The 12,309-nt window shown below is 43.6% G+C and overlaps 1 protein-coding gene across 4 annotated transcripts in view; it reads right to left on the bottom strand.

Moving 5' to 3' along the window:
* Pole4 (DNA polymerase epsilon 4, accessory subunit) overlaps nt 1-4,591 on the bottom strand; it is a 29,958-nt gene extending 25,367 nt beyond the window's left edge. Inside the window, exons 1-4 of one of the 4 annotated variants that reach the window (XR_004122089.1) lie at nt 4,184-4,591; nt 3,584-3,668; nt 3,092-3,133; nt 825-1,035 (exon numbers count right to left, since the gene is read on the bottom strand). Coding sequence is in view for 3 of the 4 variants with exons in the window: in XM_031382252.1 (XP_031238112.1) it covers nt 944-1,035; nt 3,092-3,133; nt 3,584-3,668; nt 4,184-4,399 (435 nt within the window). In the remaining variant the exon portion in view is untranslated. The remainder of the gene's footprint in view (nt 1-824; nt 1,036-3,091; nt 3,134-3,583; nt 3,669-4,183) is intronic. The other 3 variants (XM_031382252.1, XM_031382251.1, XM_031382253.1) reach the window with 3 other exon arrangements.
* Between the last annotated feature and the right edge of the window lie 7,718 nt (nt 4,592-12,309).

The raw sequence follows: 12,309 nt of genomic DNA on the forward strand, positions 1-12,309 counted from the left end.
TTTAATTACATGTATACATGTAGTGTGTCTACAATACCCATAAGGACCAGAAGAGGGCATCAGATTCCCCCTGAAGCTGGAGTTACAGGAGGCTGTGAGTGCTGGAACTTAATGAACGTGGCTCCTCTGCCATAGTCTAGTCTTAATTACTGATCTATCTCTTCAGTCCCTCTAATCTTTTTTCAGAAAGTCTCAGTTGAGTTTGGGCACCTGAGCTCACAAGTCTGTATGCCCCTCAAGAGTCTATTCACAAGAGAAAAAGCTTTTTAAAAGGCATAGTACACAATGCAGAACAAAGAGCCACTAGCAGTTGGGCAATTCCAACAACAAAAAAGAACGAATTATCAACATCTCATTTGAGCACGTTTATAAATAGTGCAAAGACCTGAGCCGAGAATAGATGAGGGGGCAAGAGAGGAGGAGCTATCATCCACCCTAATAGAACCAGAAGGCACTGGACCAGTGGTTCTCAACCTGTGGGTTGTGACCCCTTTGGTAAACCTCTATTGGCAAAAATATTTACATTATAATTCATAACAGTAGCAAAATTACAGTTATGAAGTAGCAATGAAATAACTTTATAATTCGGGCCACCACAGCATGAGGAGCTACGTGAAAGGGTTGCAGCATTCGGAAGGTTGAGAAGCACTGTCCTAGACACAGTTACCTGCGCTGACAGAAAAAGAAGTGAAAGGAAAGGAGCTAATGATCCACAGGACACAGGCCTCCCTCCCCCATGCCTCTTACAACCCTCCGTACATGCAGAAGCCACAGATTTAAACATATAAGAAGGAGAAAGGAAAAAAAAAAATCACAGGACTTTCTTCAAAGAACCAAGTGGCCTATCTGGGAAAACCAGAGTGGCCTCTGGCAGTCACACTCCTAGGAAGCATTCTGCATTTTGGCCTGTGGGGCCTCAAGCATGACATCTGCTCCTCTTCACCCTGAAGTAAAGCTGCAATGTAACAACCACCAGCTTCCAAAACAGCCTCATTTTATGTTCACAGTGAAGGAAAAGCACTGGATTGAAGGAGCCTGCACAGTAAAAGGAGAGGCCAAAGTTATTTCTTAATCCTATAATAAAGCATAAGTCAGGGGAATAAACATTAGAAAAAGCAAACCAGCAATACTTCTAACTAAAAAATAATAACTTTTTGGGGGGTTTTCTGTTTTGATTAAGGCAGTATGTCACTGGCCAAACTAGGCTGGCGCCCCACTTGTAGCACAAGTTGGCCTCAAACTTAAAATCCTGCTGCCTCAGTCTCCCAAGGACTGGCATTTACAGGCATGAGCCACCACACCTAGCAGCTCCTGCTTTTGTCGATGAAAAGTCTCTGTTTAGAGCAACAAAGAAAACTAAACATATTTTAAAAATAAAATTTCTCAATAATTGAAAATCATATTAAGAGAGGGCAAAGTCACAAAGTGAGGCCAACCTCAAAAGCTATGGAGGCCCTGAAGGCATGGCCAATCTGAGAGGGCTGAGAGGGGCTGTTTGGTAGGCTGAGGGAGAAAAAAATCAAGCTTCAGTCTGTCTAAATGGGAAGGTCTAATAACCTCCTTTTAAATGGGAGTCTCCAATCACTAGACATAATGATAGTCAATCTATAAATTAAATACTATAGGCTGTCAAAAATATAATATTAAACTTTTACATACCTAACCACATTGTCTTACAAACTAAACAGAAGCAGAATCTTAAGTGAAAATAATCTACAGTTGTGGTAGGAGAATTTAAGCGGCAATTCTTACTCAGCAACTGATAAAATAAGCAAGCAAAACAGAATAGAGTACTTTCTCTTCAAGAATATAAAGAACACCACCAAGGATGACCATACACTGGGCTATAAAGCAAGTTGGGCAACTAATTCAAGTTATTTTTAAGACAAATAGGTGGAAAAACAAAATCTACAACTCAAAGAGAATACTCAAAAATCTAGACTTGAAGCCTGGCAGTGGTGGTGCACGCCTTTAATCCCAGCACTTGAGAGGCAGAGGCATGCGAATTTCTAAATTCAAGGCCAGCCTGGTCTACAGAGTGAGTTTCAGGACAGCCAGAGCTACAGACAAACCCTGTCTCAAAAAACAAAACAAAACTAGACTTGAAGTAGACATTGGAAAGATATCCTAAAACATGTTCAAAGAGAACATCTAAAGAGTGTCATGGGCATAGGCTGCCACAGAGAAGAACAGAGTAAAAAGAGATGAAAAGATTTCAGAGCCAGGCAAGGTGGCATATGCCTATTTATTACTATTATTTATTATTTAGCATTTACTTATTATCATTATTATTACTAGCATTTTGGGAGGTGATGAAAACAGAAGAGGCATTCAAGGTCACTCTCAGCCTCAGGGTGAGAGTTCAAGGCCAGCCTGAGCTGCATAAGACCCTGTCTTAAAGTTAGGAACTGAGGGTGGAGAGATGACTCAGTGATTAAGACCTCTTGCTAATCAGCAGGCAGTTGTGGAGCACACCTTTAATGCCAGCACTCTGGAGGCAGAGGCAAGCAGATCTTGGATCTCCACAAATTCGAGGCCAGCCTGATCTACACAGTGAATTCCAGGAGAGCCAGGGCTACACAGAAAGAGAAACCCCTGTCTCAAACAGAGCAAAAAAAAAACACAAAGTGCTTGCTGCTCTTCCAGAAGACCTGATCACAACACTCAGGTTTAGCATTTTGCATTTACCACTCTTCTGGCTCTTATGGGTACCTTCATACATTTGGCGTATACGCACACACAATAAAGCAGACACACACACAAATAAAAGTGAACTTTAAAAAGAGTTACAAATTGTTTCTAATTCTTAACCTTATAAGGAAGCAATATTGATATTTAGGGATGGAGATATAAATAGGATTCAAAATCTAAATCCAACTCTACTGGTATTTTATATTCCCTCCTTCTTCTTTTAAGCTTGCAATTTCCCTGTAGAATTTCTAATTCCCAAGAATGGAAAAATGTTCCTTTTTTCTATCAAAATAGGAAGCAGGGAGAATTGCTGTCACACATCTGGGTTTTTATAAGGTTTTATAAGGTTTGAAGTTCACATCATCAACAGAGAAATAGTCTGTGCTGACAGTGAACTCACCTTCTAGGAAAGCGAATTCATCCACAGCTTCTATTGCATTATCTGAAATACAAGGTAAAGAGATACTTGATTAGCTCTTGCCATTTAGACATCAAACCCAAAACAGTATCATCCACATAATAGCCAACATGAAATTCTATGCAAATGACATCATTTATAAACTATAACCCTGATGACGTAAGATCCATCTTTACACTATTCTCTTAACTGTCACACCACAAAAGCCAACAAAAACGCTGTTCAAGGCATCCTATAATCCTGTCTTATTCCTAAATTCACTTTTCTCTCTAAAGATACTAGAAAAAGAGTTTGGCAGCACAAAAGGGAATGAGAGGTAGTCTCTAAAGGCTTACACACATGCAAGGGTTACCAGCTAGACAAATAAATCAAAAACCAAATTTCCCCTTGCTTCAATGACACTTTGTGAACCAGCTATAAGAAAAGCCCAGCCCCTAGCTTCCCCCTTCCACTTTGAGGTACCACAGCTCCTACCCAAATCTCTCCTCTGGAGAGTTTTCCTCTTTCCTTGTTGAGCACAGCAGTAGGCATCTTTTGCAATAGTCTCCACGAACAGTTCCTGCAAAAAACAAAAAAAACAAAACAAAACAAAACAAAACAAAAAAAAAACAAGCAGAGATTAGTGGATTCTAGCCCATTAAGATGAGCAATCCTGTATACACGTGGACAAGAAGGGTGAAGGAGGGCCTCTTCCACACAGGAAAGTTCTAGAAGTTAAGATTGTACTAAACGTCACGAAAATATTTCTGCTATCCCTTTCCATAGCTACTATCCCCCAGTTCTAACATCTATAAGCCCACCCCACTCATTCACTGGGATCCCTTTCAAGTTCTGTGTCATCTACGGGAGCCATGCGAACTAAAGTTGCGTGGGCCCTCGTGAAGAGGAGAGTGGCTAACAAACTCAAACCCGGGCCTACAGAGGCCTTCCTAGGTCTCAGGAGAGTCAGGTCAGCATACCAGGGCCCGCCACGGCCCCTCGAATCACGCCCCCTCGAATCACGCCCCCTAAACACCACGCCCCCTAAACACCACGCCCCCTCCCCACCCAGGCGCCCTTGCTCTCCCGTCGCACCGCGGCACGCGCCAGGATAAAGATGGCTTCCTGTCCCGCCAGCGTTACGTCAGGGTCTGCCTTCACCAAGGCCTTTACTCTCGCCAGAGGCAGCCTCGAGAGGCGAGCCCCGCCGGGTGCACTCGTCGGGGCTTGGGCCTGCGAAGCTGCTACCTCTCCTCCGATAGTCTCCTCCTCTCTGGGCGTCCCGCTCCCAGCAGCCGCCGCGGCCGCCATACCTCCCCTAAATGCGTGGCGCGCGTTCGCTGTCTGAGCGCGCGTACGCGTTGTCCGCCCTTTTCCCGCGCCGGTGAGAGACCACGCCTCTCTGTGTGGGCGTGGCTCCGCCCTTACAAGGCGTGGCGCGCCAGAAACGCCCCTTCTGGCTCCCGTGTCCGATGTCGCCTTCCGGGCCGCCGCCGCCTTCCGGACCGCCACCGCCTGGAAGAGGCCGGGCGTGGCCTAGTTGAGCCGGAAGTCCGGATGCTTCACCGGAGCCTCCGTAGGTCCTGAGTTTAACCTCTAGGCCGACGTGAGCGGGACCCCTGAGTGTTCCCCACAGCAGGGCTCCGCGCAGCGCCAGACCTGGACCAGCGCCTGGGATCATGTTTTAGGTGAAATGGGTCGTTTGACCGGCAGAATTGGAAGTGCAGTCCAGTGGGAGGAAACCACTGCAAAAAAATGGAGTGCAAGTTCTGTCTGTGGTTGTTCAAACATGGGTTGCATTAGAACACTGATCTCCTTGCTCAAAAAAACAAAAAAAACTGTGTTTCTTTAGGATATATCAACATGAATTGCATAGGGTTTACGTTTTTTTGTTTTGTTTGTTTTGTTTTTTTTCTTTTTTTCGAGACAGGGTTTCTCTGTATAACCCTGGCTGTCCTGGAACTCACTCTGTAGACCAGGCTGGCCTCGAACTCAGAAATCCACCTGCCTCTGCCTCCCAAATGCTGGGATTATAGGCGTGTGTCACCACTGCCCGGCAGGGTTTACGTTTTAAAATACTAGTATGTGACATTAGCAAAGCATTGTCATGACAAGTAGCTTTTCAAGGACAAAAATGGATGAGAAAAAATTAAACCAGGTGTTCTATCCCTTAGAAACCAATTGGATCACCTAGCTGCTTCTGAACATTATTGCTATCCGTTTTGGCATAGTTATGGAAAATTCCACTGCACCTTCTTGAGAGAATGAGAGTGACCTCTGGGTATTAACAAGATAACTTTGTCCGGGTGTGGTGGTGCACACCTTTAATATAAGCTCTCGAGTAGCAGAAACACATCCGTCAAGCTCTGTGAAACCAGCCTGGTGTACAGAGGGAGTTCCCAAGCTAGCTAGGACTACATAGTAAGACTCTTATCTTTAAAACAGAAAATCGCTTTGACCTCACCAGCCTCTGGAAAGGATTCCCAGAAGCCTCTTCCTCCCCCTTATCTCTGAGTCCTCATACCACACCAGAGATCTGGCATGGAGGAGCAGCAAATATCTCCAATAGGCAAAAGAAATGACTCAGCAAAGTGTCTGCTGCACATCAAGGACCTGAGTTCAAATCACCAGAGCACAGTAAAAGGCCAGTGTGACATAACTCCTGTAACCTCTACACTGAGAGAATAGGCTTGCTAAAGCTCCTTGGCCAGCTAAGCTAGCCTAACCAAATCAGTGAGCTCATGGACCTTAGACTTCTATGCCAACAAATGCATCCAACACAGAGCAAATTTTTAATATAAGGCATAATAAAAACTCTGTGTCCCTAGTTAATTGCTTTATATAAATATTAATGTTTAGTCATAATACCTGTACTATTGGTGTAGGTAAGTAATTTTATTTACAGCTATGACGGAGCCACAGACTGTTCAGTAGTATACCTGTGGAATAAGAAGAAGCCAAGGGCTCATTGCATTGGATAAAAACCTAAAATCATTTACTTCCAAATTTAAGCAATAAACTTTGAGTGGATCTATACACAGGCCCTACTAGAACAAAATGAATCTTGGGAAGAATTATAAGCTCCAGGGAAGAAGTGATGAATTTCATTGTACCAGAGTTTTCCTTAGGACCTTTGTCTTGAGTCCTCGCTACTTTGTACTTAAGAAAAAGAGAAACAAAACACACCAAAAAAAAAACTTTATTCTCATTGGTTGATCATAGAAATTGATTACATGGATTTCCAGTCTTTTCACCCCAACTTTGAAATGACTTAAATCCAAAGTAACCTACAAGAATCACTGCACAGGGCTCCTCCCACCCTCTCATGCATTTTGTAACACCTCCAGGTCCTCTCTGCACCTGGACAAAGTAGACCACCTCTCTAGTTCTTTTGTTCTTCCCCAAAGCTTTTCTCCACTACAAATCCTAGGTTCTCTTCCTTGTGGAAACTTCTCCCACCCATAGTTCCAATCCAGATGAAATTAAATCAGTCATACCACTGAACGCCTGTCCTTAGGAGTGCTGGTCCCAGCAGTAGCACTGAGCCTCTCCCTGTGCGATTTTTTTTTCTTTTCCCTTAAAAAAAAAAAAAAAAAAATCAGTATTTGACTCCTCTAGTCCTGTCTTCCCCAGACTGAAAACTCCTGAAGGAAGGTGTTTTTGTCTGGTTTTGTTTGTTGAGTCTTGAGAGTATGATAAAGTACCTGACACTTATGTATTCAGCAAGTGTTTACAGAGTCAATGGATCATTAACAATAGCTCATCTGAAACTAACATCTCCTCAGAAGGCATATTAGAATCTGAGGGCAAAAGTAATGAAAATACCTGCTGGGGGTCTCTAGTCATTCCTGTAATCATTGTCTTGAACAATCAATATTTTTCCCTGGTATTAATGAGACTGTAGCCCAGGCTAGCCTAGAAGTGGTAACAGTCCTCCTGCCTTAGCTTCCCAAGTGATGGAGTTCAGGCTCGAGCCTTTGCATTCAGCTTTAACCAATCAACTTGACATTTACTTATGGATTTTGTTTAACAGAAGGCAAATACATTTCATAACTTTATAAACCAGAGAGTCAGTTAGAGAGTGTACTGATGCCTTTGTCACGTTCTCCCTTTGTTCACAGCAGCCCTGCTCAGAAGGCAGCATTCACCTGTCCTGAGCTCACCTCTGGAGGATCCAGCTGCCCTTCGGATGGTTTATGAGCCACTCTGAGTGGCAATCACGAAGGACCGAAGGCTATCCTAACTCATTCCCAGCAGACTACTTTTCAGTTCAGTGGTCTGGAATATTGGATTTTTTATTCTCAAGAAATAATGTGAAGAAAAGGAACTGTGGCTAGTCTGTAAGAGGAGAGCAGAGGGTAGTATGAGGTTCAAGTCCTTTCTGTAGATAAACGAGAGGCACAATAACGTGGCAGTCATAAACTAAAGTGATGTGTGGAGCTAAGTGTGATGGTGCTGAAAGATGGCCACAACCCTGAGGCTAGCCTGATTTACACACTGGATTCTAGAGCAGCCAGTGCTATATAATGAGACCTGGCCTCAAACAAAACAACAAACTTAATAATTGGAATTGTTTACTAAATAAGCATACATTTAAGAATTATGTATTAAGTCTTTTACTACTTATAATTAGAAGCATTTTTAAATATCTTCACTAATTCATTGGGAATCCCATACAGCATATTTTAAGCACATTCACCCCAAACTCCTCCTATTAACTCCTTTCAGCTCCACTCCCACCCACTATGACCCAATTTTCTGTCTTCTTTTATTTTGAACTAGTTTTTAATGCTAAGTTTAATTTCCAGAGAATATGTAAATTGTTATGAGGGGTTTTTTTTGTGTGTATGTGTGAGTGCATATATGTGAATGTATATGTGTGTGTGTGTGTGTGTGTGTGTGTGTGTGTGTGTATGTGTGTGTGTGTGTACCTAAGAGATCAGAGGTATGTGAATCTGCTTAGAACCACACCACCCAATATGGATTCTGGAGATTGAACCTGGGTCTTCTAAGACGAGTGCTTGTAAGTGCTGAATCATCTCTCCAGACCCCTCTTAGGAGTAGTATTAACAAGGATTCATTTTAACTTTGTTCTCTTTTATGTTGTTTTATTTCAGTTTGGTTTTTTGAAAGAGAGGTGGCCTGGAACTGGTGGCAGTCCTCCTGTCTCAACCTCCCAAATACTCTGATTATAGATGTGCAGCATAACACCCAGCTGAGACTGCAAGTTGTTTCACCCATCATAGGCCTGCCAGCTAGACTGAGACAGACTATGAAATCCAGGGCCCTGTGAGCCCCACCCTGACGGCCTCCATAGAAGCTGAGATGAAGCTGGTAACAGGCCTCAGGAAGTCTGCTGGAATAACCATCACTCAGTTCACTTGCAGAAGACAATAGGAAGCTTCACCTGCTTCTGGGAGAGGCAGCAGAATGTCTACCCCACTGTCAACATCACGCACATCTTCCGGTGAATCAAAGGAAGATCACTGCCGCTAAAATAGCGCTAGCTGCCATCACCGTGGACAGCAAACTGTCACAAAGTTTCAAGGTGAAAAGAGCTCCTGAGACAGCCAGCAATCATGTAGACCAAATATCAGCAGTAGACTGAAGGAGGAGATGAAGGATATGGAGCAACCTGCCTCTTGGGGACCAGATGGGAGTAGGATTATTGTACATTGTGTTTTATAGAAAGAAAAAAAAAGTGGGAGAGAGTTCTAGAAAAAAGGAGAGCAGAATGGGAACTATAAACAGCAGCAAAGCCACACCTGACTAAGACTTGCTCTTGCTTTACGTTCAGAATTTGGTCTTGTTGATCATGTTGATACGATTCAGTAATTTCCTATAGGGTTAGGAAACGTGGCTCAAATCAGTCTTTGTCCTGATCTAGGCTAGTAAGAAGTCGTTCTGGTGAAAGCAAGCATAGGGAATAACTTAACCTGGGCTCCACTTGACTTGGGCTATGTGCACACAGCTCTGCTAACGATGCGTCTAGCAACCTAGGACTCTAACCTGCATGTACACCCCACTTCAGAACAGAGAATAAGTTACTCCTTTCTAACAAACTGGTGATGACTTCCATTTTCTGGTTCATATCTTAGTTATTTTTCTATTGCTGTGAAGTGACAGACACGATGACCAAGGAAACTTGTAGGGGAAGAAAGGTTTATTTGGGAATTGCTTACAGTTTTAGAGGATTACTCCATGACCAGCATGGTGGAGAGTGTGGCAGCAGGCAGGCAGGCAGGCTTGGTGCTGGAGCGATAGCTAAGAACTTACATGTTAAGACAACAACCCTGAGGAAGGAAGACAGCCAACAGGAATGACATGGGTTTTTGAAATCTCAAAGGCCAGCGCTGGGAATGGGTTACATCTATTCAAGATACTAGCCAAAGGGAATATCCTGAACAACCCAAGTGTGGTGGTTTGAATAGGTATGGTCTCCATAGACGTGTTCGAATGCTTGGCCTATAGGGAATGACACTATTAGGGGGTGTGGCCTTGTTGGAGGAAGTGTGTCACTGTGGGGGCAGGCTTTGAGGTCTCCTGTGCTCAGCTACATCCAGTGACAGAGTCACCTTCTGCTGCCTTCAGATCAAGATATAGAGCTCTTAGCTCCTTCTCCAGCATATGCCTGCCTGCACTCTGCCATGTTTCCTGCCATAATATTAATGGACTAAAACTCTGAAGCTGTAGGCTAGCCCCAATTAAATGTTTTATTTTCTAAGAGTTGCCATGATCATGGTGTTTCTTCACAACAATGGAAATCCTAAGATACCAGGCTACTGCCAAAGCTGTTAGTGGCTCTCCACAGACCGACAGCAAGGCCCTATTGCTGAAGACTCACTGCACATGGAGAAGCTGAGCTGGTGTCTACCTGGAGCCTTCACTCCTACTAAAAGCCTTCCTGGTACTAGAAGTTACTCTGCATGCTACAAAAAGAAAAAATAAATAGCAATCCTCCTACAAACCCTCAAATCTGCAATGGTGACCTGATCTGCTAAAAGATACATGGGTAAAATAGTAGCATAAAAATTGTGGTAGTAGCCAGGCGATGGTGGCGCACACCTTTAGTCCCAGCACTTGGGAGGCAGAGGCAGGCGGATTTCTGAGTTCAAGGTCAGCCTGGTCTACAGAGTGAGTTCCAGGACAGACAGGGCTACACAGAGAAACCCTGTCTCAAAAAAACAAAAAAGAAAAAAGAAAAAAAAAATTGTGGTAGTAACTAAGCCACTATCTGTTTGGAAGTAAAGCCTATTCCATGAGATGGAACCCATGTCCAACACTGCTCAGAGAACCAAGAACTTGAGGCTAGATAGGCCATAGGGGAAACCCAAATACTGCTGTTCTGCTAAACTAGGAATGCAACAATGAAATGACTCCTAATGGCATTCTGTTATACTCATGGATCACTGTCTTCCTCAGCCATCATCAGAGAAGCGTCCTCCTGCAGTAGATGGGACAAAATACAGAGACCCACAGCCGGATAATGTGCAGAAAGTGAGAGACCCTGAAACACTCACGGCTAAGTGGAATGTCTCCAGCAAACCTCTCCTCTCAAGGCTCAGGGAACTCTGAAGAAGAGGAGGTGGAAAGGTTGTAAGAGCCAGAAGGGATGGACAACATTGAAGAAACAAAGCCTTTCAGACACAACAGGTCTGATGCACATAAGAACTCACGGAGACTATAGCAGCATGCACAGCATGGCTCGAGCCTAAGCTAGACTAGGGTCCCAGTGTTGAAAAGGGAAGTGGTCACAAGTCCCCATCCCTAACCCAGAAGCTATCTCCAGTTGACAGCTGTTGTCCCCGGACTGCTCCCAGATGCCCCACCTCCTCACTCCTCCAAATCCACTCCCCAGTCTCTCTCTCTCATTACAGAACAACCAGACATTATGGTGGAATAATTTCATTGTGTGTTTAAACCACATTTAAGGGCATGTTCCATGTCCAGCAGTGGAAACACAAAACATAAAATGTTTGGAGGGTTTTTGTTTGGTAATGTTTTGTCTGGGCATCTGTTTGATCTTACAAGTGTTTTGCTTATATGTTATGGTTTCTGATTTTGTTTTGTGCATTTTCTGTGTGTGCAAATGTGTGTGTCTTGGTACTGTATGTGTTTCTAATGCTTTTTCTTTGACTCTTTTTTGTTGTTGTTTGTTTGTTTGTTTGTTTTGTCCTATTGTGGTTTGTTTGTTTGTTTGTATTCTATCTTAATTTTTTTAAGATGCCTGTCTTAGTATTATATTGCTGTGAAGAGACACCATGATCATGGCAACCCCTTTTTTTTTAAGACATTTATTTTTATTTATATGAATACAGTGTAGCTGTCTTTAGACATCCATCAGAAGAGGGCGTTAAATCTCATTACAGATGGTTGTGAGCCATCATGTGGTTGCTGGCATTTGAACTCAGGACCTTCAGAAGAGCAGTCAGTGCTCTTAACCACTGAGCCATCTCTCCAGCCCTCATGGCAACTCTTATAAAAGAAAACATTTACTTGTGGCCTGGTTGCATTCAGAAGTTTAGTCCATTATCATCATGGCAACGTAGCAAGGCAGGAGCATGACAGCATGCAGGCAGACATCATGCTGGAGAGGTAGTTGAGAGTTCTACACTGGGCCTCATTTGAGCATTTGAAACCATAGGACCCACCCCAGTGACACACTTTCTCTAATAAAGCCATATCTACTCCAACAAGGTCTTACCTCCAAATCTCTCTTAAGAAGCACCTCCCCCAATGACCATGCATTAACTATTTGAGTCTATGGAGGCCACTCTAATTCAAACAACCATAATGTCTGATTGTTCTCTAATGAGAGAGAATGGGGTGTAGATTTAGGAAAGTGAGGAAGTGGGGCAGATCTGGGAGCAGTTGGGGGAGGGAAAACATAATCAAAATATATTCTATTAAAAAAATCTGCCTTGGGAGGTGTCTTAGTCAGGGTTTCTATTCCTGCACAAACATCATGACCAAGAAGCAAGCTGAGGAGGAAAGGGTTTATTCAGCTTACTTCCACATTGCTGTGGATCACCAAAGGAAGTCAGGACTGGAATTCAGGCAGGTCAGGAAGCAGGAGCTAATGCAGAGGCTATGGAGGGATGTTCCTTACTGGCTTGCTTCCCCTGGTTTGCTCAGCCTACTCTCTTATAGAACCCCAAGACTTCCAGCCCAGGGATGGCACCACCCACAAAGGGCCCTACCCCCTTGATCACTAATTGAGA

The sequence above is a fragment of the Mastomys coucha genome, unplaced genomic scaffold, assembly GCF_008632895.1.
Source record: "Mastomys coucha isolate ucsf_1 unplaced genomic scaffold, UCSF_Mcou_1 pScaffold20, whole genome shotgun sequence".
NCBI lineage: Eukaryota > Metazoa > Chordata > Mammalia > Rodentia > Muridae > Mastomys > Mastomys coucha.